Source organism: Convolutriloba macropyga, chromosome 6 (assembly GCF_964194025.1).
Source record: "Convolutriloba macropyga chromosome 6, txConMacr16.3, whole genome shotgun sequence".
Classification (NCBI taxonomy): domain Eukaryota; kingdom Metazoa; phylum Xenacoelomorpha; order Acoela; family Convolutidae; genus Convolutriloba; species Convolutriloba macropyga.
This window is the reverse complement of record NC_134473.1, coordinates 7,713,163-7,735,867: the sequence shown is the minus strand read 5'-3', so window position 1 is coordinate 7,735,867 and position 22,705 is coordinate 7,713,163. Positions and strand designations below refer to the sequence as shown.

General features: G+C 34.9%; 1 protein-coding gene across 1 annotated transcript in view; it reads left to right on the top strand.

Moving 5' to 3' along the window:
- The window catches only part of LOC142340660 (dipeptidyl peptidase 2-like), a gene marked incomplete at its 5' end in the record, with an annotated part of 67,419 nt that overhangs the window by 10,084 nt on the left and 34,630 nt on the right, over positions 1-22,705 (top strand). The window contains one exon of the mRNA XM_075391350.1: positions 4,161-4,457. Coding sequence (XP_075247465.1) covers positions 4,161-4,457 — 297 coding nt within the window. The remainder of the gene's footprint in view (positions 1-4,160; positions 4,458-22,705) is intronic.

The window sequence follows — 22,705 nt, the reverse complement described above, 5'->3', positions numbered from 1 at the left end:
TTCGGATAGTTGCCATACCATGGCGTATCAATTTAACATAGTATGTGCATGAGTGGAAAGTTATTAGTCGTCTCTGATTGGTTAATAAATGGCTCGCTTAAATTCTATTCAAGAATAGCCCCCCCCACACACACACTTTTTGCAAAGGGGGGAGCAATTGTTGAAAAAGATCCAAAAAGTCTCATTGGTCCATAAATCAGTAATTTGGTGGACAATTATCTTTGATTTGCGGTCGGGTGGCGCTCCACCACGGCCTCTCCGTGACAGCAACCCCCGACCGGGGGGGGGGGGGATTGCGGCTACGGATAGACCGTCGTTACGGTAGTTGTTGGTATATTTGTCCTCTTACGAAATAGTGATTTAAGCTATGTCCGTCCAATCATGGCTTCAGAACTAATTGTACGCTCATTTTACTCTAATTGTCGGTTTAATTTCCAATTTTTTGGCTGTCGGCTAAACGCCCTGTCGGCCAACACGGCAGCGACCGCTCGCGAGGCATGGTGATCTTCAACAATTGCCCCCCTTTGGTACCTAGTAGAGAATCGCCACCCCTTTTGTGCTATACTTTACCACAATATTAGTTGGCCTACAGTTTAGATAGCCGAATATCAGTTTAGGCGCAATTGCGGACCGCTGTTCACGACCATGCCTCTCAGGAGCTGTGGGATTTAATCCGGAAACCGCGGGTCGGTTATCGCGGCGAAGCCGCGACGCGCGCGAGGCGCGCCCACCGACCCGCCAGTCGGACATTCTTTTCGCTTTGTTTTCCAATTCGGCTAATTGCCCTAGCATGGCGCATTTTATTCTATCCAGTTTAACACAGTATATGAGCGGAAAGTTATTAGTCGTCTCTGATTGGTTAATAAATCGCTCGCTTAAATTCTATTCAAGAATAGTCCCCCTTTTGCAAAGATCTAAAATTACTTACACCGCCAATTAAGTGAAAAAACAATTCCAAACTACTATTGTAATTTATTTCATCAACTTCATTTTTAGTGCATTTCCCCACTGAAACATTTCGACAATTTTGGCTAGACATAAATTGTCTGTATAGATGTTTCTGAAACCGAAGAAGATTTTGTTTTTTGTTCCGATCCTCTTGAGGGGGGAGGAACTATATACTCAAATGGGTTTTTTTTGTTCAGTCAATTTTGGCCGATCGATATATTTACCGTAGAGAGTTGAGACTGGTATCATTAGAAAGCTTGTCCAGCGTAGAATATGGAATTAAAAAGATTGTTTTGATTTTCGTTTTTTACAAGGACTTATCGAGGTTTAAACTTTTGAGAAAATAGAGTGAATTCCGTTGATTTTATTCACCGTTTCCGGAAGTTTCGCCAATTTTGCTTATATTTGTTAATTTTTTTTAAAAAAATGTTTATTGGTTTTATTGCTATGCTAAAAACAATAAAATATTCTAGGCTATTTCAATTTTTTCGTCAAAACTTCTGGCTAAAGGTTTCATAATTCAGAGTTCTTCATCAAAAACAGCACGAAATAAGTTTCTTTAGTCCAGTTTGATTAAATTTGCAGGAAGTACACACCCAAACACCACCAACACGTTCTCTGTAGACTCAAAAAGGAGCCATTTCTCCATCAGATTCTGTTGGGAGTGCTCCGTAATTAAAACTTTGCTGTTTTTTGCTAACTTTACTCGTTGATTATCAAAAACGCGGCATTTATTTTTGATTTTTAACTAACAAAATATCTATATCTACAACACGCGAAAAATTAAGTGTTCTTAATTGACAAACAACATTAGCAGGGCTAGTTTTGGACCAATCGTGGACTGTTACAATCCAAAAATAATTCGGATTGTAATCAGTCGGTCTTTTTATAAAAAAAATTCGATCTTTTTTATATTATTTAAATAAAAGAATTTCAAATCAAAGCTCACTATTAATAGGTCCTATTGACTTTCTAATTAGCTCCAAATTTTTCTGTCTAGTTTGTTACTTGACAGTTTTGGTCGTTTTGACTTTTAAAAAAATTTGGTTTTTAAATAAATAATGGCTTATTGAACTTTGCCTCCACTTTTCACTTAATTTGGTCAACTTGTAGATTAGTGTCAGCAATGAAAGAATACTTCGTCTTTCAACTGAGTATAAGTGCAATCATTATTGCGGTTTTATGCCTTAAGTTATGGTTTTCTTGCTTTGATACTACTAGATTTAAAATTTTATTTCATTTTTAGGTATTTGCCCATTTTTCACATTATCTAAATTTGCCACATTATCACGCTATTGAAAGGTCATATATCACATTATTGGCGTTCAAAATAGAGCACAATTGATAATATTATGATCTTTGAAGATGTAGATTATGGTTTTATCGGCTTCGACACAACTGTCTTGAAGAATTTCAAAGAATTTTTTATATTTTTGCTTTGTCTTTTAGTCGTACAATAACACGGTTATGGTTATTTTCCTGTACAAAAACGCGTTTTCATTGGTATTCATGAAAGATGAGCAGATATTTGGATAATAGTAGATAGCTGATGGCTTTCATGACTCTGAAAACAATTGTTTTCCAAAAAAACACGTTTTATTTCACAATTTTGTTCATTTTTTTTGTTTGCTAACTAGTCTCGTTAACTACAGGCCATAAATGATATTTTGTTGTCAAAGTAAGATGTCAAAAAGTATTGTGTCAAAAAATCTAAGGTTTTAAAAATTCGTTATGACTTTACTGGCTTCGAAACGGTTTTTCCACAAAAAAAAAGTAAAATAGTTTTTGATCTAGGTCGTTTTTGACGTTCTTTTTGTAGACGTAAGACATATTTTGGATAATTGCAGGTCTCATGGATTTCCCTTGAAAGAATAAACTAAGATATTTAATTATTTCATTTTGTAATTAATGGCTTTAATCTCTTTGGAAACAATCTTTTTTTTTTCGAAAAAAACTAGTATTACTTTATTTTGCCTTTTCCTTTTTGTCTACTTGTTACCTAATTTCATTAATTAGAGGTCACGTAAAACTTTATTGGTGTTTGCCGAGGCTGCAATCAGAAATATTTTGAGGGCCAAAGTACGGCCTTACGGCTTCGAAAGCGTTTTCTGGCAAGTTTTAACTGATTTTTTGTTTTTTCTCTATTTGTTGTTATTTTGTAACCGCATTAAAAATTGAATACCGACAGTTCTTAATTCCCGTATGTTGAAGCATTGGAAATTTCAAATCTATGGGACATTTTAATTGATTTCCAATTGTTTTCATTACTTTGAAATTATTGTTTTTTTAACAAAAAATGAGCGAATTTTTCAACTTGTTTTCAACTGTTTTAACAGCTTTTGTTCTTTATTGTCTAATTGTTACCAAGCCTTATTATTGACTGGTCCCATATTTTTTACAAGTTATTTTGTTTAGTTTCAGTTTCATCTGACACTATTTTGACTTTGATATTAAGTTTTGTTTTTAAAACGGACATAAAGTTTTTGATGTAATTAATGTTTGTTGTTGTTGTTTTATTTTGCTGTTCGTCTTGATCCACTTTCTTAATATTGGCATATCTCATCAATCTAATGCATCATTTTTTTACTCCACAGAGTTATTTGCTTTGGAGGCTATATTTTCGTTCATATACAAATCTTTTTTGAAAGTTAATTGAGTTTTTGGGTTTTTCTATCTGTTCCTCATTTGGTAGAGAATTATGCCAAAATTGTGGATGAGCGGGGTCGGAACCTTATGTGCGATCGCATAATACCGAGCCTCCTTGTCTATTTTATTTTCGAAAAAAAAATAACCACATCTTCTTGCGAGTGAATTCAAGATGTTGAAAGGTTCTTACAAGTTTATGCTTTACAAGTATTTTCTGCTTTACTAGGGTGTGATTTGCAGGTAAGTTTTTTTACTCTGCAGATAACAACTACACTGATTAATAAAATACCAAATCATAGATTATATTACAAATGGAAGAAATTTTTGGGCGCTTTATGCGAAAAATTGCTATTAAAACCCAATTGTGGTCTTAAAATGTATGTCAAGTATTAAAAAATTATGGGTTTAATTCGTAATAATGTTCATGCAAACAAAAATAAACAATTGCAGGCAATATTCTTTAAGAAAGTGTTTTTGATGTTTGCTGCCGCATAATTTGAGTTATCCGGTTGTTTTGTCAAAATAAATACATTCAAGAGGGTTGTTTCAATCAGATGTTTTTCCAGGTAGGTCAAGATGTAGTGGATCGGGTAAAAGAGGGTTTCGATCAACTAGACAAGCTAGCTAGCCAGGGATCCTCTGGATACCAGCAGATATCCAGCATGTTCAGTCTATGCAACACAATCCAGACACAAGGGGACTACACCCAGCTGTTGTACATGATCAGAAACGCATTTGTCCAGATGACAATGTTCGACTACCCCTACCCAACTGACTTCGGGGGTGGACTGCCTGGATGGCCTGTGAACTACTCGAGTGCTCTCATTCGGAATGCAGATACGGACACTGACGCATTATTTGAGGTAAGTTAGGCGCACCCCCCCCCCCCCTCCCCCTAAACGTGCCCCCCAAAGCTAGATACTACCAAAAGCAACCACTTGCCGATCTCTGAGAGCTATTTGCTAGTCGGTCACATTTTTTAAATTTCCACGTTACTCATTTCAGAGCATTCATAAAGTGCACTTTCAATTTGGGGTCAGAGAAGTTTCCATTTCTCATTTTTTAAACATTGGGAATCACATAAAGTAGCCCGAGTACTAAAACATCCGCGGCTAGACAATAAAACCTGTACCGGAATTTTCCTGGATAATAAAACGTCTGTAATTTAACTGGACATTAAAACGTGTCCTGGACTATAAATATTTTACGTGCAATTTATTTGCTAACTCCCGGGAGGAGGTTTCACCCCTATTTCACCCCTAATTAGCGGGGATTAGGGTGTAATCCATTTTCCACTCTTATTTACCGGTGAAAAGAGTGTAAGAGTGGAATTTGAAGAAATTACACTGTTATTACACTCTTTTTACACTCTTAGAAAGAGTGTAATTAAGGGTGGAATGATAAAAGAGTACACCCTTTTTTCCACCCTTATGAAAAGAATCAATTACTTTTACACTTTTACACCCTTTTTATTTCTAGAGTGTAATTTAAAGTTGGTGATAAAATTAAAAGTTCGGACTGACCGAACTAATTTGGACAAATTTTTACCTAGTTCCAAAAAAAGTATCTGAATTTTTTCTATCACCGAACATTGTTTTGGTGACCAAATCGTCAATTTTAGTCCAATTGTGCTCATTTTTGGTTTGCAGGGTCCAATTTAGACATTATGAAGGATGAAATAAAAAAATGAACTGAGCAAACCATTTTGGACACGTTTTCAATTACTTCCAAAAAAGTATCCGCGCTCGATGAGGCTTAACTTTTTCGATCACCGAACATTGTTTTGGAGACGAAATCGTCAATTTTAGTCCAATTGTGCTCATTTTTGGTGGGTATGCTCCACTTTAGCAACAATTGGTGATAAAATTAAAAGTTCGGACTGACCGAACTAATTTGGACAAGTTTTTACCTTGTTCCAAAAAAGTATCTAAATTTTTTCTATCACCGAACATTGTTTTGGTGACCAAATCGTCAATTTTAGTCCAATTGTGTTCAATTTTGGTTTGCAGGCTCCAATTAATTTAGACATAATTGAGGATGAAAAAAAATGGACTGAGCAAACCATTTTGAACACGTTTTCAATTACTTCCAAAAAAGTATCCGCGCTCGATGAGGCTTAACTTTTTCGATCACCGAACATTGTTTTGGAGACGAAATCGTCAATTTTAGTCCAATTGTGCTCATTTTTGGTGGGTATGCTCCACTTTAGCAACAATTGGTGATAAAATTAAAAGTTCGGACTGACCGAACTAATTTGGACAAGTTTTTACCTTGTTCCAAAAAAGTATCTAAATTTTTTCTATCACCGAACATTGTTTTGGTGACCAAATCGTCAATTTTAGTCCAATTGTGTTCAATTTTGGTTTGCAGGCTCCAATTAATTTAGACATAATTGAGGATGAAAAAAAATGGACTGAGCAAACCATTTTGAACACGTTTTCAATTACTTCCAAAAAAAGTATCCGCGCTCGATGAGGCTTAACTTTTTCGATCACCGAACATTGTTTTGGACACGAAATCGTCAATTTTAGTCCAATTGTGCTCATTTTTGGTGGGTATGCTCCACTTTAGCCACAATTGGTGATTAAAAGTTTGGACTGAGTGAACTAATTTGGACAAGTTTTTGCCTAGTTCCAAAAAAAGTATCTGAATTTTTTCTATCACCGAACATTGTTTTGGTGACCAAATCGTCAATTTTAGTCCAATTGTGCTCATTTTTGGTGTGCAGGCTACAATTTAGACATAATTGAGGATCAAATAAAAAAATGGACTTAGCAAACCATTTTGGACACGTTTTCAATTACTTCAAAAAATGTATCAGCGCTCGATGAGGCTTAACTTTTTCGATCACCGAACATTGTTTTGGACACGAAATCGTCAATTTTAGTCCAATTGTGCTGATTTTGGAGGGGATGCTCCATTTTAGCCACAATTGGTGATAAAATTAAAAATTCGGACTGACCGAACTAATTTGGACAAGTTTTTACCTAGTTCCAAAAAAAGTATCTGAATTTTTTCTATCACCGAACATTGTTTTGGTGACCAAATCGTCAATTTTAGTCCAATTGTGCTCATTTTTGGTTTGCAGGGTCCAATTTAGACATAATTAAGGATTAAATTAAAAAAATGGACTGAGCAAACCATTTTGGACACGTTTTCAATTACTTCCAAAAAAGTATCCGCGCTCGATGAGGCTTAACTTTTTCGATCACCGAACATTGTTTTGGACAAGAAATCGTCAATTTTTGTCCAATTGTGCTCATTTTTGGCGGGTATACTCCACTTTAGCCACAATTGGTGATAAAATTAAAAGTTTGGACTGACCGAACTAATTTGGACAAGTTTTTACCTAGTTCCAAAAAAAAATCTGAATTTTTTCTATCACCGAACATTGTTTTGGTGACCAAATCATCAATTTTTTGTCCAATTGTGCTCATTTTTGGTGTGCAGGCTACAAAATAGACATAATTGAGGATGAAATAAAAAAATGGACTGAGCAAACCGTTTTGGACAAGTTTTCAATTACTTCCAAAAAAGTATCCGCGCTCGATGAGGCTTAACTTTTTCGGTCACCGAACATTGTTTCGGACACGAAATCGTCAATTTTAGTCCAATTGTGCTCATTTTTGGTGGGTATGCTCCACTTTAGCCACAATTGGTGATAAAATTAAAAGTTTGGACTGAGTGAACTAATTTGGACAAGTTTTTGCCTAGTTCCAAAAAAAGTATCTGAATTTTTTCTATCACCGAACATTGTTTTGGTGACCAAATCGTCAATTTTAGTCCAATTGTGCTCATTTTTGGTGTGCAGGCTACAATTTAGACATAATTGAGGATGAAATAAAAAAATGGACTGAGCAAACCGTTTTGGACAAGTTTTCAATTACTTCCAAAAAAGTATCCGCGCTCGATGAGGCTTAACTTTTTCGATCACCGAACATTGTTTCGGACACGAAATCGTCAATTTTAGTCCAATTGTGCTCATTTTTGGTGGGTATGCTCCACTTTAGCCACAATTGGTGATAAAATTAAAAATTCGGACTGACCGAACTAATTTGGACAAGTTTTTACCTAGTTCCAAAAAAAGTATCTGAATTTTTTCTATCACCGAACATTGTTTTGGTGACCAAATCGTCAATTTTAGTCCAATTGTGCTCATTTTTGGTTTGCAGGGTCCAATTTAGACATAATTAAGGATTAAATTAAAAAAATGGACTGAGCAAACCATTTTGGACACGTTTTCAATTACTTCCAAAAAAGTATCCGCGCTCGATGAGGCTTAACTTTTTCGATCACCGAACATTGTTTTGGAGACGAAATCGTCAATTTTAGTCCAATTGTGCTCATTTTTGGTGGGTATGCTCCACTTTAGCAACAATTGGTGATAAAATTAAAAGTTCGGACTGACCGAACTAATTTGGACAAGTTTTTACCTTGTTCCAAAAAAAAATCTGAATTTTTTCTATCACCGAACATTGTTTTGGTGACCAAATCATCAATTTTTTGTCCAATTGTGCTCATTTTTGGTGTGCAGGCTACAAAATAGACATAATTGAGGATGAAATAAAAAAATGGACTGAGCAAACCGTTTTGGACAAGTTTTCAATTACTTCCAAAAAAGTATCCGCGCTCGATGAGGCTTAACTTTTTCGATCACCGAACATTGTTTCGGACACGAAATCGTCAATTTTAGTCCAATTGTGCTCATTTTTGGTGGGTATGCTCCACTTTAGCCACAATTGGTGATAAAATTAAAAGTTTGGACTGAGTGAACTAATTTGGACAAGTTTTTGCCTAGTTCCAAAAAAAGTATCTGAATTTTTTCTATCACCGAACATTGTTTTGGTGACCAAATCGTCAATTTTAGTCCAATTGTGCTCATTTTTGGTGTGCAGGCTACAATTTAGACATAATTGAGGATGAAATAAAAAAATGGACTTAGCAAACCATTTTGGACACGTTTTCAATTACTTCAAAAAATGTATCAGCGCTCGATGAGGCTTAACTTTTTCGATCGCCGAACATTGTTTTGGACACGAAATCGTCAATTTTAGTCCAATTGTGCTGATTTTGGAGGGGATGCTCCATTTTAGCCACAATTGGTGATAAAATTAAAAATTCGGACTGACCGAACTAATTTGGACAAGTTTTTACCTAGTTCCAAAAAAAGTATCTGAACTTTTTCTATCACCGAACATTGTTTTGGTGACCAAATCGTCAATTTTAGTCCAATTGTGCTCATTTTTGGTTTGCAGGGTCCAATTTAGACATAATTAAGGATTAAATAAAAAAAATGGACTGAGCAAACCATTTTGGACACGTTTTCAATTACTTCCAAAAAAGTATCCGCGCTCGATGAGGCTTAACTTTTTCGATCACCGAACATTGTTTTGGACACGAAATCGTCAATTTTTGTCCAATTGTGCTCATTTTTGGCGGGTATACTCCATTTTAGCCACAATTGGTGATAAAATTAAAAGTTTGGACTGACCGAACTAATTTGGACAAGTTTTTACCTAGTTCCAAAAAAAATCTGAATTTTTTCTATCACCGAACATTGTTTTGGTGACCAAATCATCAATTTTTTGTCCAATTGTGCTCATTTTTGGTGTGCAGGCTACAAAATAGACATAATTGAGGATGAAATAAAAAAAAATAGACTGAGCAAACCGTTTTGGACAAGTTTTCAATTACTTCCAAAAAAGTATCCGCGCTCGATGAGGCTTATATTTTTCGATCACCGAACATTGTTTCGGACACGAAATCGTCAATTTTAGTCCAATTGTGCTCATTTTTGGTGGGTATGCTCCACTTTAGCCACAATTGGTGATAAATTTAAAAGTTTGGACTGAGCGAACTAATTTGGACAAGTTTTTGCCTAGTTCCAAAAAAAGTATCTGAATTTTTTCTATCACCGAACATTGTTTTGGTGACCATATCGTCAATTTTAGTCCAATTGTGCTCATTTTTGGTGTACAGGCTACAATTTAGACATAATTGAGGTTGAGTTAAACAAATGGACTTAGCAAACCATTTTGGACACGTTTTCAATTACTTCAAAAAAAGTATCCGCGCTCGATGAGGCTTAACTTTTTCGATCACCGAACATTGTTTTGGACACGAAATCGACAATTTTAGTCCAATTGTGCTCATTTTTGGTGGCTTTGCTCCACTTTAGCCACAATTGGTGATAAAATTAAAATTTTGGACTGAGCGAACTAATTTGGACAAGTTTTTGCCTAGTTCCAAAAAAAGTATCTGAATTTTTTCTATCACCGAACATTGTTTTGGTGACCAAATCGTCAATTTTAGTCCAATTGTGCTCATTTTTGGTGTGCAGGCTACAATTTAGACATAAATGAGGATGAAATAAAAAAAATGGACTTAGCAAACCATTTTGGACACGTTTTCAATTACTTCAAAAAAAGTATCAGCGCTCGATGAGGCTTAACTTTTTCGATCACCGAACATTGTTTTGGACACGAAATCGTCAATTTTAGTCCAATTGTGCTGATTTTGGAGGGGATGCTCCACTTTAGCCACAATTGGTGATAAAATTAAAAATTCGGACTGACCGAACTAATTTGGACAAGTTTTTACCTAGTTCCAAAAAAAGTATCTGAATTTTTTCTATCACCGAACATTGTTTTGGTGACCAAATCGTCAATTTTAGTCCAATTGTGCTCATTTTTGGTTTGCAGGGTCCAATTTAGACATAATTAGGGATGGAATAAAAAAAATGGACTCAGCAAACCATTTTGGACACGTTTTCAATTACTTCCAAAAAAGTATCCGCGCTCGATGAGGCTTAACTTTTTCGATCACCGAACATTTTTTTGGACACGAAATCGTCAATTTTAGTCCAATTTTGCTCATTTTTGGTGGGTATGCTCCACTTTAGCCACAATTGGTGATAAAATTAAAAGTTTGACTGAGCGAACTAATTTGGACAAGTTTTTGCCTAGTTCCAAAAAAAGTATCTGAATTTTTTCTATCACCGAACATTGTTTTGGTGACCAAATCGTCAATTTTAGTCCAATTGTGCTCATTTTTGGTGTGCAGGCAACAATTTAGACATAGTTGAGGATGAAATAAAAAAAATGGACTTAGCAAACCATTTTGGACACGTTTTCAATTACTTCAAAAAAAGTATCAGCGCTCGATGAGGCTTAACTTTTTCGATCACCGAACATTGTTTTGGACACGAAATCGTCAATTTTAGTCCAATTGTGCTGATTTTGGAGGGGATGCTCCACTTTAGCCACAATTGGTGATAAAATTAAAAATTCGGACTGACCGAACTAATTTGGACAAATTTTTACCTAGTTCCAAAAAAGTATCTGAATTTTTTCTATCACCGAACATTGTTTTGGTGACCAAATCATCAATTTTAGTCCAATTGTGCTCATTTTTGGTGTGCAGGCTACAATTTAGACATAATTGAGGTTGAAATAAAAAAAATGGACTGAGCAAACCATTTTGGACAAGTTTTCAATTACTTCCAAAAAAGTATCCGCGCTCGATGAGGCTTAACTTTTTCGATCACCGAACATTTTTTTGGACACGAAATCGTCAATTTTAGTCCAATTGTGCTCATTTTTGGTGGGTATGCTCCGATTTAGCCACAATTGGTGATAAAATTAAAAATTTGACTGAGCGAACTAATTTGGACAAGTTTTTGCCTAGTTCCACAAAAAGTATCTGAATTTTTTCTATCACCGAATATTGTTTTGGTGACCAAATCGTCAATTTTAGTCCAATTGTGCTCATTTTTGGTGTGCAGGCAACAATTTAGACATAGTTGAGGATGAAATAAAAAAAATGGACTTAGCAAACCATTTTGGACACGTTTTCAATTACTTCAAAAAAAGTATCAGCGCTCGATGAGGCTTAACTTTTTTGATCACCGAACATTGTTTTGGACACGAAATCGTCAATTTTAGTCCAATTGTGCTGATTTTGGAGGGGATGCTCCACTTTAGCCACAATTGGTGATAAAATTAAAAATTCGGACTGACCGAACTAATTTGGACAAATTTTTACCTAGTTCCAAAAAAGTATCTGAATTTTTTCTATCACCGAACATTGTTTTGGTGACCAAATCATCAATTTTAGTCCAATTGTGCTCATTTTTGGTGTGCAGGCTACAATTTAGACATAATTAAGGTTGAAATAAAAAAAATGGACTGAGCAAACCATTTTGGACAAGTTTTCAATTACTTCCAAAAAAGTATCCGCGCTCGATGAGGCTTAACTTTTTCGATCACCGAACATTTTTTTGGACACGAAATCGTCAATTTTAGTCCAATTGTGCTCATTTTTGGTGGGTATGCTCCGATTTAGCCACAATTGGTGATAAAATTAAAAATTTGACTGAGCGAACTAATTTGGACAAGTTTTTGCCTAGTTCCAAAAAAAGTATCTGAATTTTTTCTATCACCGAATATTGTTTTGGTGACCAAATCGTCAATTTTAGTCCAATTGTGCTCATTTTTGGTGTGCAGGCAACAATTTAGACATAGTTGAGGATGAAATAAAAAAAATGGACTTAGCAAACCATTTTGGACACGTTTTCAATTACTTCAAAAAAAGTATCAGCGCTCGATGAGGCTTAACTTTTTCGATCACCGAACATTGTTTTGGACACGAAATCGTCAATTTTAGTCCAATTGTGCTGATTTTGGAGGGGATGCTCCACTTTAGCCACAATTGGTGATAAAATTAAAAATTCGGACTGACCGAACTAATTTGGACAAATTTTTACCTAGTTCCAAAAAAGTATCTGAATTTTTTCTATCACCGAACATTGTTTTGGTGACCAAATCATCAATTTTAGTCCAATTGTGCTCATTTTTGGTGTGCAAGCTACAATTTAGACATAATTAGGGTTGAAATAAAAAAAATGGACTGAGCAAACCATTTTGGACAAGTTTTCAATTACTTCCAAAAAAGTATCCGCGCTCGATGAGGCTTAACTTTTTCGATCACCGAACATTGTTTTGGACACGAAATCGTCAATTTTAGTCCAATTGTGCTGATTTTGGAGAGGATGCTCCACTTTAGCCACAATTGGTGATAAAATTAAAAATTCGGACTGACCGAACTAATTTGGACAAATTTTTACCTAGTTCCAAAAAAGTATCTGAATTTTTTCTATCACCGAACATTGTTTTGGTGACCAAATCATCAATTTTAGTCCAATTGTGCTCATTTTTGGTGTGCAGGCTACAATTTAGACATAATTGAGGTTGAAATAAAAAAAATGGACTGAGCAAACCATTTTGGACAAGTTTTCAATTACTTCCAAAAAAGTATCCGCGCTCGATGAGGCTTAACTTTTTCGATCACCGAACATTGTTTTGGACACGAAATCGTCAATTTTAGTCCAATTGTGCTCATTTTTGGTGGGTATGCTCCACTTTAGCCACAGTTGGTGATAAAATGAAAAGTTTGACTGAGCGAACTAATTTGGACAAGTTTTTGCCTAGTTCCAAAAAAAGTATCTGAATTTTTTCTATCACCGAACATTGTTTTGGTGACCAAATCGTCAATTTTAGTCCAATTGTGCTCATTTTTGGTGTGCAGGCAACAATTTAGACATAGTTGAGGATGAAATAAAAAAAATGGACTTAGCAAACCATTTTGGACACGTTTTCAATTACTTCAAAAAAAGTATCAGCGCTCGATGAGGCTTAACTTTTTCGATCACCGAACATTGTTTTGGACACGAAATCGTCAATTTTAGTCCAATTGTGCTGATTTTGGAGGGGATGCTCCACTTTAGCCACAATTGGTGATAAAATTAAAAATTCGGACTGACCGAACTAATTTGGACAAATTTTTACCTAGTTCCAAAAAAGTATCTGAATTTTTTCTATCACCGAACATTGTTTTCGTGACCAAATCATCAATTTTAGTCCAATTGTGCTCATTTTTGGTGTGCAGGCTACAATTTAGACATAATTGAGGTTGAAATAAAAAAAATGGACTGAGCAAACCATTTTGGACAAGTTTTCAATTACTTCCAAAAAAGTATCCGCGCTCGATGAGGCTTAACTTTTTCGATCACCGAACATTGTTTTGGACACGAAATCGTCAATTTTAGTCCAATTGTGCTGATTTTGGAGAGGATGCTCCACTTTAGCCACAATTGGTGATAAAATTAAAAATTCGGACTGACCGAACTAATTTGGACAAGTTTTTACCTAGTTCCAAAAAAAGTATCTGAATTTTTTCTATCACCGAACATTGTTTTGGTGACCAAATCGTCAATTTTAGTCCAATTGTGCTCATTTTTGGTTTGCAGGGTCCAATTTAGACATAATTAAGGATGAAATAAAAAAAATGGACTGAGCAAACCATTTTGGACACGTTTTCAATTACTTCCAAAAAAGTATCCGCGCTCGATGAGGCTTAACTTTTTCGATCACCGAACATTTTTTTGGACACGAAATCGTCAATTTTTGTCCAATTGTGCTCATTTTTGGTGGGTATACTCCACTTTAGCCACAATTGGTGATAAAATTAAAAGTTTGGACTGACCGAACTAATTTGGACAAGTTTTTACCTAGTTCCAAAAAAAAATCTGAATTTTTTCTATCACCGACCATTGTTTTGGTGACCAAATCATCAATTTTAGTCCAATTGTGCTCATTTTTGGTGTGCAGGCTACAATATAGACATAATTGAGGATGAAATAAAAAAAAATGGACTGAGCAAACCGTTTTGGACAAGTTTTCAATTACTTCCAAAAAAGTATCCGCGCTCGATGAGGCTTAACTTTTTCGATCACCGAACATTGTTTCGGACACGAAATCGTCAATTTTAGTCCAATTGTGCTCATTTTTGGTGGGTATGCTCCACTTTAGCCACAATTGGTGATAAAGTTAAAAGTTTGGACTGACCGAACTAATTTGGACAAGTTTTTACCTAGTTCCAAAAAAGTATCTGAATTTTTTCTATCACCGAACATTGTTTTGGTGACCAAATCATCAATTTTAGTCCAATTGTGCTCATTTTTGGTGTGCAGGCTACAATTTAGACATAATTTAGGTTGAGCTAAAAAAAATGGACTGAGCAAACCATTTTGGACAAGTTTTCAATTACTTCCAAAAAAGTATCCGCGCTCGATGAGGCTTAAATTTTTCGATCACCGAACATTGTTTCGGACACGAAATCGTCAATTTTAGTCCAATTGTATTCATTTTTGGTGGGTATGCTCCACTTTAGCCACAATTGGTGATAAAATTAAAAGTTCGGACTGACCGAACTAATTTGGACAAGTTTTTACCTAGTTCCAAAAAAGTATCTGAATTTTTTCTATCACCGAACATTGTTTTGGTGACCAAATCATCAATTTTAGTCCAATTGTGCTCATTTTTGGTGTGCAGGCTACAATTTAGACATAATTGAGGTTGAAATAAAAAAAATGGACTGAGCAAACCATTTTGAACAAGTTCTCAATTACTTCCAAAAAAGTATCCGCGCTCTATGAGGCTTAACTTTTTCGATTACCGAACATTGTTTCGGACACGAAATCGTCAATTTTAGTCCAATTGTGCTCATTTTTGGTGGGTATGCTCCACTTTAGCCACAATTGGTGATAAAAGTAAAAGTTCGGACTGACCGAACTAATTTGGACAAGTTTTTACCTAGTTCCAAAAAAGTATCTGAATTTTTTCTATCACCGAACATTGTTTTGGTGACCAAATCATCAATTTTAGTCCAATTGTGCTCATTTTTGGTGTGCAGGCTACAATTTAGACATAATTGAGGATGAAATAAAAAAAATGGACTGAGCAAACCATTTTGGACAAGTTTTCAATTACTTCCAAAAAAGTATCCGCGCTCGATGAGGCTTAACTTTTTCGATCACCGAACATTGTTTTGGACACGAAATCGTCAATTTTAGTTCAATTGTGCTCATTTTTGGTGGGTATGCTCCACTTCAGCCACAATTTAGAACGTTTGAAAATAGTAGTTAGCAATATCTCAATTTGTATACAAAATTTCAACGAACTCTCTAATTAGGTGAAGAAAATTTCAAACTTCTTGATAAACGTTTGTTAATATCTTTTTGAAGAAGACAAGTTAAAAACACTTCATTGGCCCATTTTAATGCCCCAATAAAGTAGTTTTTGAATATGTGTAGTAGTAATTAGCAATAATTTGATTTGTATACAAAATTTCAAAAATGTCTCGGGGTAAATGAAGAAAATGTCAACCTTCTTGAAAAACGTTTGTTAATAACTTTTTGAAGAAGACGAGTTACAAACTCTATATTGACCCATTTTATTGCCGTGTTATTGCACTTTTTGAATATCTGTAGTAGTAGTTGGCTATATTTTGATTTTTATACAAAATTTCAAAAATGTCTCGGGGTAAATGAAGAAAATGTCAACCTTCTTGAAAAACGTTTGTTAATAACTTTTTGAAGAAGCCGAGTTACAAACTCTATATTGGCCCATTTTTATTGCCGTGTTATTGCACTTTTTGAATATCTGTAGTAGTAGTTGGCTATATTTTGATTTTTATACAAAATTTCAAAAATGTCTCGAGGTAAATGAAGAAAATGTCAACCTTCTTGAAAAACGTTTGTTGATAACTTTTTGAAGAAGCCGAGTTACAAACTCTATATTGGCCCATTTTATTGCTGTGTTATTGCACTTTTTGAATATCTGTAGTAGTAGTTAGCAATCTTTCGATTTTTATACAAAATTTCAAAGATATCTCTGAGTAAATGAAGAAAATGTCAAATTTCTTTAAAAACGTTTCATCATAACTTTTTGACAAAGAAGAGTTAGAAAATCTATAATAGCCCATTTTGTTGCTGTGATATTGTACTTTTTGAAAATATACGGACGTTTCTCCGATTTGTTTTATTTCTAACCGAAAAATCCAAAAAACTGTTGATTTAGGGGCAAAAAATAGCTATTTTTGTCGAACTTCGACTAAATTTTCCCAATTAAAAGCAAAAAACATACAAGTTTTTGGTATCATAATAAACTAGAGTTTACGGTTCCAATGACAATATAATCTGTTTTTTAAATAAATGCCAAACAAGAGAATGCGAGAGCAATATAGCGGCCGAAATCAGGGTCGATTTTTGCAAAAATTTCAAATTTTCAAAGTTGTTTAGTTTAATAACTCTTTTGTCACAAATCGATTTTACAAGTATGTTATATCATTTTCTTGCTCATATAATACTCTTTACGAATATATAAGGATCAAAAAGTTTCGATACAGTTACATGGCTCAAATTTTTGATTTCCCAAATGTTAAAGAAAAAGAGCCAATTTCAGCCAGAATGGCAAAAATCGAGTTTTGATTTATTCAGTTTTTTTCGCGTTTTAAACCTTAGATTGACGCCCCAGTTCATGCTGATTGCAAAACATATTCATTTCTCAAATTTGGTTCAATAGTTTTCGAGATATAAGCCTTTTTCAGACGCATACCTCGGTCCCACCTAGCTCAACCACCTAGCTCCACCTCCATCCCCCCTCCGATCAATTTTCTTTTTTTTATTCGAATTTAACTTCCATAATGATCGCTCCCATCTATAGAGCTTCTCGAATATGTTACTTTTACTATTTCGTTGTTTACTTCATCTTCATAACTTCTTACCCAGATGAGAAAGTGAAACTTTCGTTCACAGCGTCCAGCGGGTCACGTGACATGCTTATTCGGTGTGCTGTCCCGTCAAGTGACATTAGAGAGAGGCTCAATGACTGCCTTCTAATTCCCCGAGGTAAGCATGTATGAAGATGAAGGTGAAACGAAATAGAATTTTCCGAAAGCTCACACAGACGGCAACGAAAGTAGAGAAAGTAGAATGAGAATGCGTTGCACGAATGAGTTGTAAGCGCCCGTATGCCTGCAGATCGAGTGCAGAGTGACTGCGTAGAGTGACTATGGAGTAGATTGACTGCAGTAGAGTGACTGCAGCAGAGAGAGCAAAACAATAGCGGGGATGGCTGCAGAGTGACCGCCGGGTCCGCGCTGTTCGATATAACGGGTTTTAAAGCTAGTTTCGTCATTATATGACCGACTATTTCAGATTTATGATGTCGGAGCAATTCGATGATGATGATATTCTTGGCGAAGGCGTTTGTGTTAGTGAAATTGCGGTCCCAGGTGGAGAGGCGAAGAAGGCGAAGAAAGAGCATTGCTTGAAGATCAAAGCAGATCGAGAGGCAGATGAGTACAATCGATCGTTTTACAGGCCACCAAAACGGAAGATCGAGGATTTGCTGCCCTTGTCCCTCAAGTTTGTTGGGTTCGATGCCAATGGAATCCCAGTTGAAGAGGTGATGGGGCATGTTAAACAATTGTTTTTTGGCGTTGAAAGCGTTGCACTTGGCAAACTTCGACCCAATCAGAGGAAAAACCCAGTGTACAATGGCTGGGTCAACTTTCTCGGTGTAGGCCATTGCAAGAAAGCAATTCGAGCCGTAGAAGAAGGAAAGTTTGGCAACATGAAGGTTGTGAAGATTGGGCGAACCAAGGAATTAGCTTGTGCGCCGATGAAATTGAAGATAAAGAAGCCTCCAAAGAGGCGAACACACCTTACATGTTGGGGACAAAGATTACTGCCTAATTACAGCAAATTCGCCAATGATGATTTTATGATTCTGAAGTTTTGAATTGTTTTCCGATGTTTTGATTTGTTTGATGATTTTCATGCTTTGAACTTCGTATAGTTTGTTTATTTCATCAATTGCTTTGTTTACTTAATTTGATCAATTCGAGTCATTAATTGACTTTGTTTCGCTTTTTTTCTCTTTCTCCTTTATGATGTATGCATTTATAAATTTATAATAATCCAACACATGGCTTTTTTTTAGTTGCTTGCAGGGGAAACCCCAGATTACCAACAAGCGACTAAAAATTAGCTGTGTTTTCAATCTCATTTTTTTCGCTTATTCTAAAAATTAGTTTAATTTTATCGGGTCAAGGAGTTGTCCAAATCAAACCAAACCTGGTATGGAGTATCACCAGTGTATAAAAAGTCTAAAACAAAAAGAATTTTTGGCATAGCTTGCCTAGGAAAAAAGTTAGCTTTTCATACGGAAATTTGCGATTTTTTCGAATAAATAATTTCAAAAATAGGTCTTTTTCGTCGGGTCAAGGAGTTGTTCAAATCGAACCAAACTCGGTATCGATTATCCCATGGGTAACTAGATTGTAAAACGAAAAGAATTTTTGGCATAGCTTGCTTAGGAAAAAAGTTAGTTTTTCGTACGTTAATTTCCGATTAATTCGAATAATTAATTTTAAAAATAGGTCTTTTTCGTCGGGTCAAGGAGTTGTTCAAATCGAACCAAACTCGGTATCGAGTATTCCATGGGTAACTAAATTGTAAAACAAAAAGAATTTTTGTTTTGGCATAGCTTGCCTAGGAAAAAAGTTAGTTTTTCGTACGTTAATTTCCGATTAATTCGAATAATTAATTTTAAAAATAGGTCTTTTTTGTCGGGTCAAGGAGTTGTTCAAATCGAACCAAACTCGGTATCGAGTATCCCATGGGTAACTAGATTGTAAAACAAAAAGAATTTTTACTATAGCTTGCGTAGAAAAAAGTTAGTATTTCATACGGAAATTTGCGAATTTCGCAAATAACGAATTTTAAAAATAGGTCATTTTCGTCGGGTCAAGGAGTTGTCCAAATCTAACCAAACTCGGTATCGAGTATCCCATGGGTAACTAAATTGTAAAACAAAAAGAATTTTTACTATAGCTTGCGTAGAAAAAAGTTAGTATTTCATACGGAAATTTGAGAATTTCGCAAATAACGAATTTTAAAAATAGGTCTTTTTCGTCGGGTCAAGGAGTTGTCCAAATCTAACCAAACTAGGTATCGAGTATCCCATGGGTAACTAGATTGTAAAACAAAAAGAATTTTTACTATAGCTTGTGTAGAAAAAAAGTTAGTATTTCATACGTAAATTTGCGAATTTCGCAAATAACGAATTTTAAAAATTGGTCTTTTTCGTCTGGTCAAGGAGTTGTCCAAATCTAACCAAACTCGGTATCGAGTATCCTATGGGTAACTAGATTGTAAAACAAAAAGAACTTTTGGTATAGCTTGCCTAGGAAAAAAGTTAGTAGTTCATACGGAAATTTGCTATTATTTCGAATAATTTTGCTATTATAATTTTAAAAATAGGTCTTTTTCGTCGGGTCAAGGAGTTGTCCAAATCTAACCAAACTAGGTATCGAGTATCCCATGGGTAACTAGATTGTAAAACAAAAAGAATTTTTACTATAGCTTGCGTAGAAAAAAAGTTAGTATTTCATACGGAAATTTGCGAATTTCGCAAATAACGAATTTTAAAAATAGGTCTTTTTCGTCGGGTCAAGGAGTTGTCCAAATCTAACCAAACTCGGTATCGAGTATCCCATGGGTAACTAGATTGTAAAACAAAAAGAATTTTTGGTATAGCTTGCCTAGGAAAAAAGTTAGTAGTTCATACGGAAATTTGCTATTATTTCGAACAATTTTGCGATTATAATTTTAAAAATAGGTCTTTTTCGTCGGGTCAAGGATTTGTCCAAATCTAACCAAACTTGGTATCGTGTATCCCATGGGTAACTAGATTGTAAAACAAGAAGAATTTCTGGCATAGCTTGCCTAGGAAAAAAGTTAGTTTTTCGTACGTTAATTTCCGATTAATTCGAATACTTAATTTTAAAAATAGGTCTTTTTCGTCGGGTCAAGGAGTTGTTCAAATCGAACCAAACTCGGTATCGAGTATTCCATGGGTAACTAAATTGTAAAACAAAAAGAATTTTTGGCATAGCTTGCCTAGGAAAAAAGTTAGTTTTTCGTACGTTAATTTCCCATTAATTCGAATAATTAATTTTAAAAATAGGTCTTTTTTGTCGGGTCAAGGAGTTGTTCAAATCGAACCAAACTCGGTATCGAGTATCCCATGGGTAACTAGATTGTAAAACAAAAAGAATTTTTACTATAGCTTGCGTAAAAAAAAGTTAGTATTTCATACGGAAATTTGCGAATTTCGCAAATAACGAATTTTAAAAATAGGTCATTTTCGTCGGGTCAAGGAGTTGTCCAAATCTAACCAAACTCGGTATCGAGTATCCCATGGGTAACTAGATTGTAAAACAAAAAGAATTTTTACTATAGCTTGCGTAGAAAAAAGTTAGTATTTCATACGGAAATTTGAGAATTTCGCAAATAACGAATTTTAAAAATAGGTCTTTTTCGTCGGGTCAAGGAGTTGTCCAAATCTAACCAAACTAGGTATCGAGTATCCCATGGGTAACTAGATTGTAAAACAAAAAGAATTTTTACTATAGCTTGTGTAGAAAAAAAGTTAGTATTTCATACGTAAATTTGCGAATTTCGCAAATAACGAATTTTAAAAATAGGTCTTTTTCGTCTGGTCAAGGAGTTGTCCAAATCTAACCAAACTCGGTATCGAGTATCCCATGGGTAACTAGATTGTAAAACAAAAAGATTTTTTGGTATAGCTTGCCTAGGAAAAAAGTTAGTAGTTCATACGGAAATTTGCTATTATTTCGAATAATTTTGCGATTAGAATTTTAAAAATAGGTCTTTTTCGTCGGGTCAAGGAGTTGTTCAAATCGAACCAAACTCGGTATCGAGTATCCCATGGGTAACTAGATTGTAAAACAAAAAGAATTTTTACTATAGCTTGCGTAAAAAAAAGTTAGTATTTCATACGGAAATTTGCGAATTTCGCAAATAACGAATTTTAAAAATAGGTCATTTTCGTCGGGTCAAGGAGTTGTCCAAATCTAACCAAACTCGGTATCGAGTATCCCATGGGTAACTAGATTGTAAAACAAAAAGAATTTTTACTATAGCTTGCGTAGAAAAAAGTTAGTATTTCATACGGAAATTTGAGAATTTCGCAAATAACGAATTTTAAAAATAGGTCTTTTTCGTCGGGTCAAGGAGTTGTCCAAATCTAACCAAACTAGGTATCGAGTATCCCATGGGTAACTAGATTGTAAAACAAAAAGAATTTTTACTATAGCTTGTGTAGAAAAAAGTTAGTATTTCATACGTAAATTTGCGAATTTCGCAAATAACGAATTTTAAAAATAGGTCTTTTTCGTCTGGTCAAGGAGTTGTCCAAATCTAACCAAACTCGGTATCGAGTATCCCATGGGTAACTAGATTGTAAAACAAAAAGATTTTTTGGTATAGCTTGCCTAGGAAAAAAGTTAGTAGTTCATACGGAAATTTGCTATTATTTCGAACAATTTTGCGATTATAATTTTAAAAATAGGTCTTTTTCGTCGGGTCAAGGATTTGTCCAAATCTAACCAAACTTGGTATCGTGTATCCCATGGGTAACTAGATTGTAAAACAAGAAGAATTTCTGGCATAGCTTGCCTAGGAAAAAAGTTAGTTTTTCGTACGTTAATTTCCGATTAATTCGAATACTTAATTTTAAAAATAGGTCTTTTTCGTCGGGTCAAGGAGTTGTTCAAATCGAACCAAACTCGGTATCGAGTATTCCATGGGTAACTAAATTGTAAAACAAAAAGAATTTTTGGCATAGCTTGCCTAGGAAAAAAGTTAGTTTTTCGTACGTTAATTTCCCATTAATTCGAATAATTAATTTTAAAAATAGGTCTTTTTTGTCGGGTCAAGGAGTTGTTCAAATCGAACCAAACTCGGTATCGAGTATCCCATGGGTAACTAGATTGTAAAACAAAAAGAATTTTTACTATAGCTTGCGTAAAAAAAAGTTAGTATTTCATACGGAAATTTGCGAATTTCGCAAATAACGAATTTTAAAAATAGGTCATTTTCGTCGGGTCAAGGAGTTGTCCAAATCTAACCAAACTCGGTATCGAGTATCCCATGGGTAACTAGATTGTAAAACAAAAAGAATTTTTACTATAGCTTGCGTAGAAAAAAGTTAGTATTTCATACGGAAATTTGAGAATTTCGCAAATAACGAATTTTAAAAATAGGTCTTTTTCGTCGGGTCAAGGAGTTGTCCAAATCTAACCAAACTAGGTATCGAGTATCCCATGGGTAACTAGATTGTAAAACAAAAAGAATTTTTACTATAGCTTGTGTAGAAAAAAAGTTAGTATTTCATACGTAAAT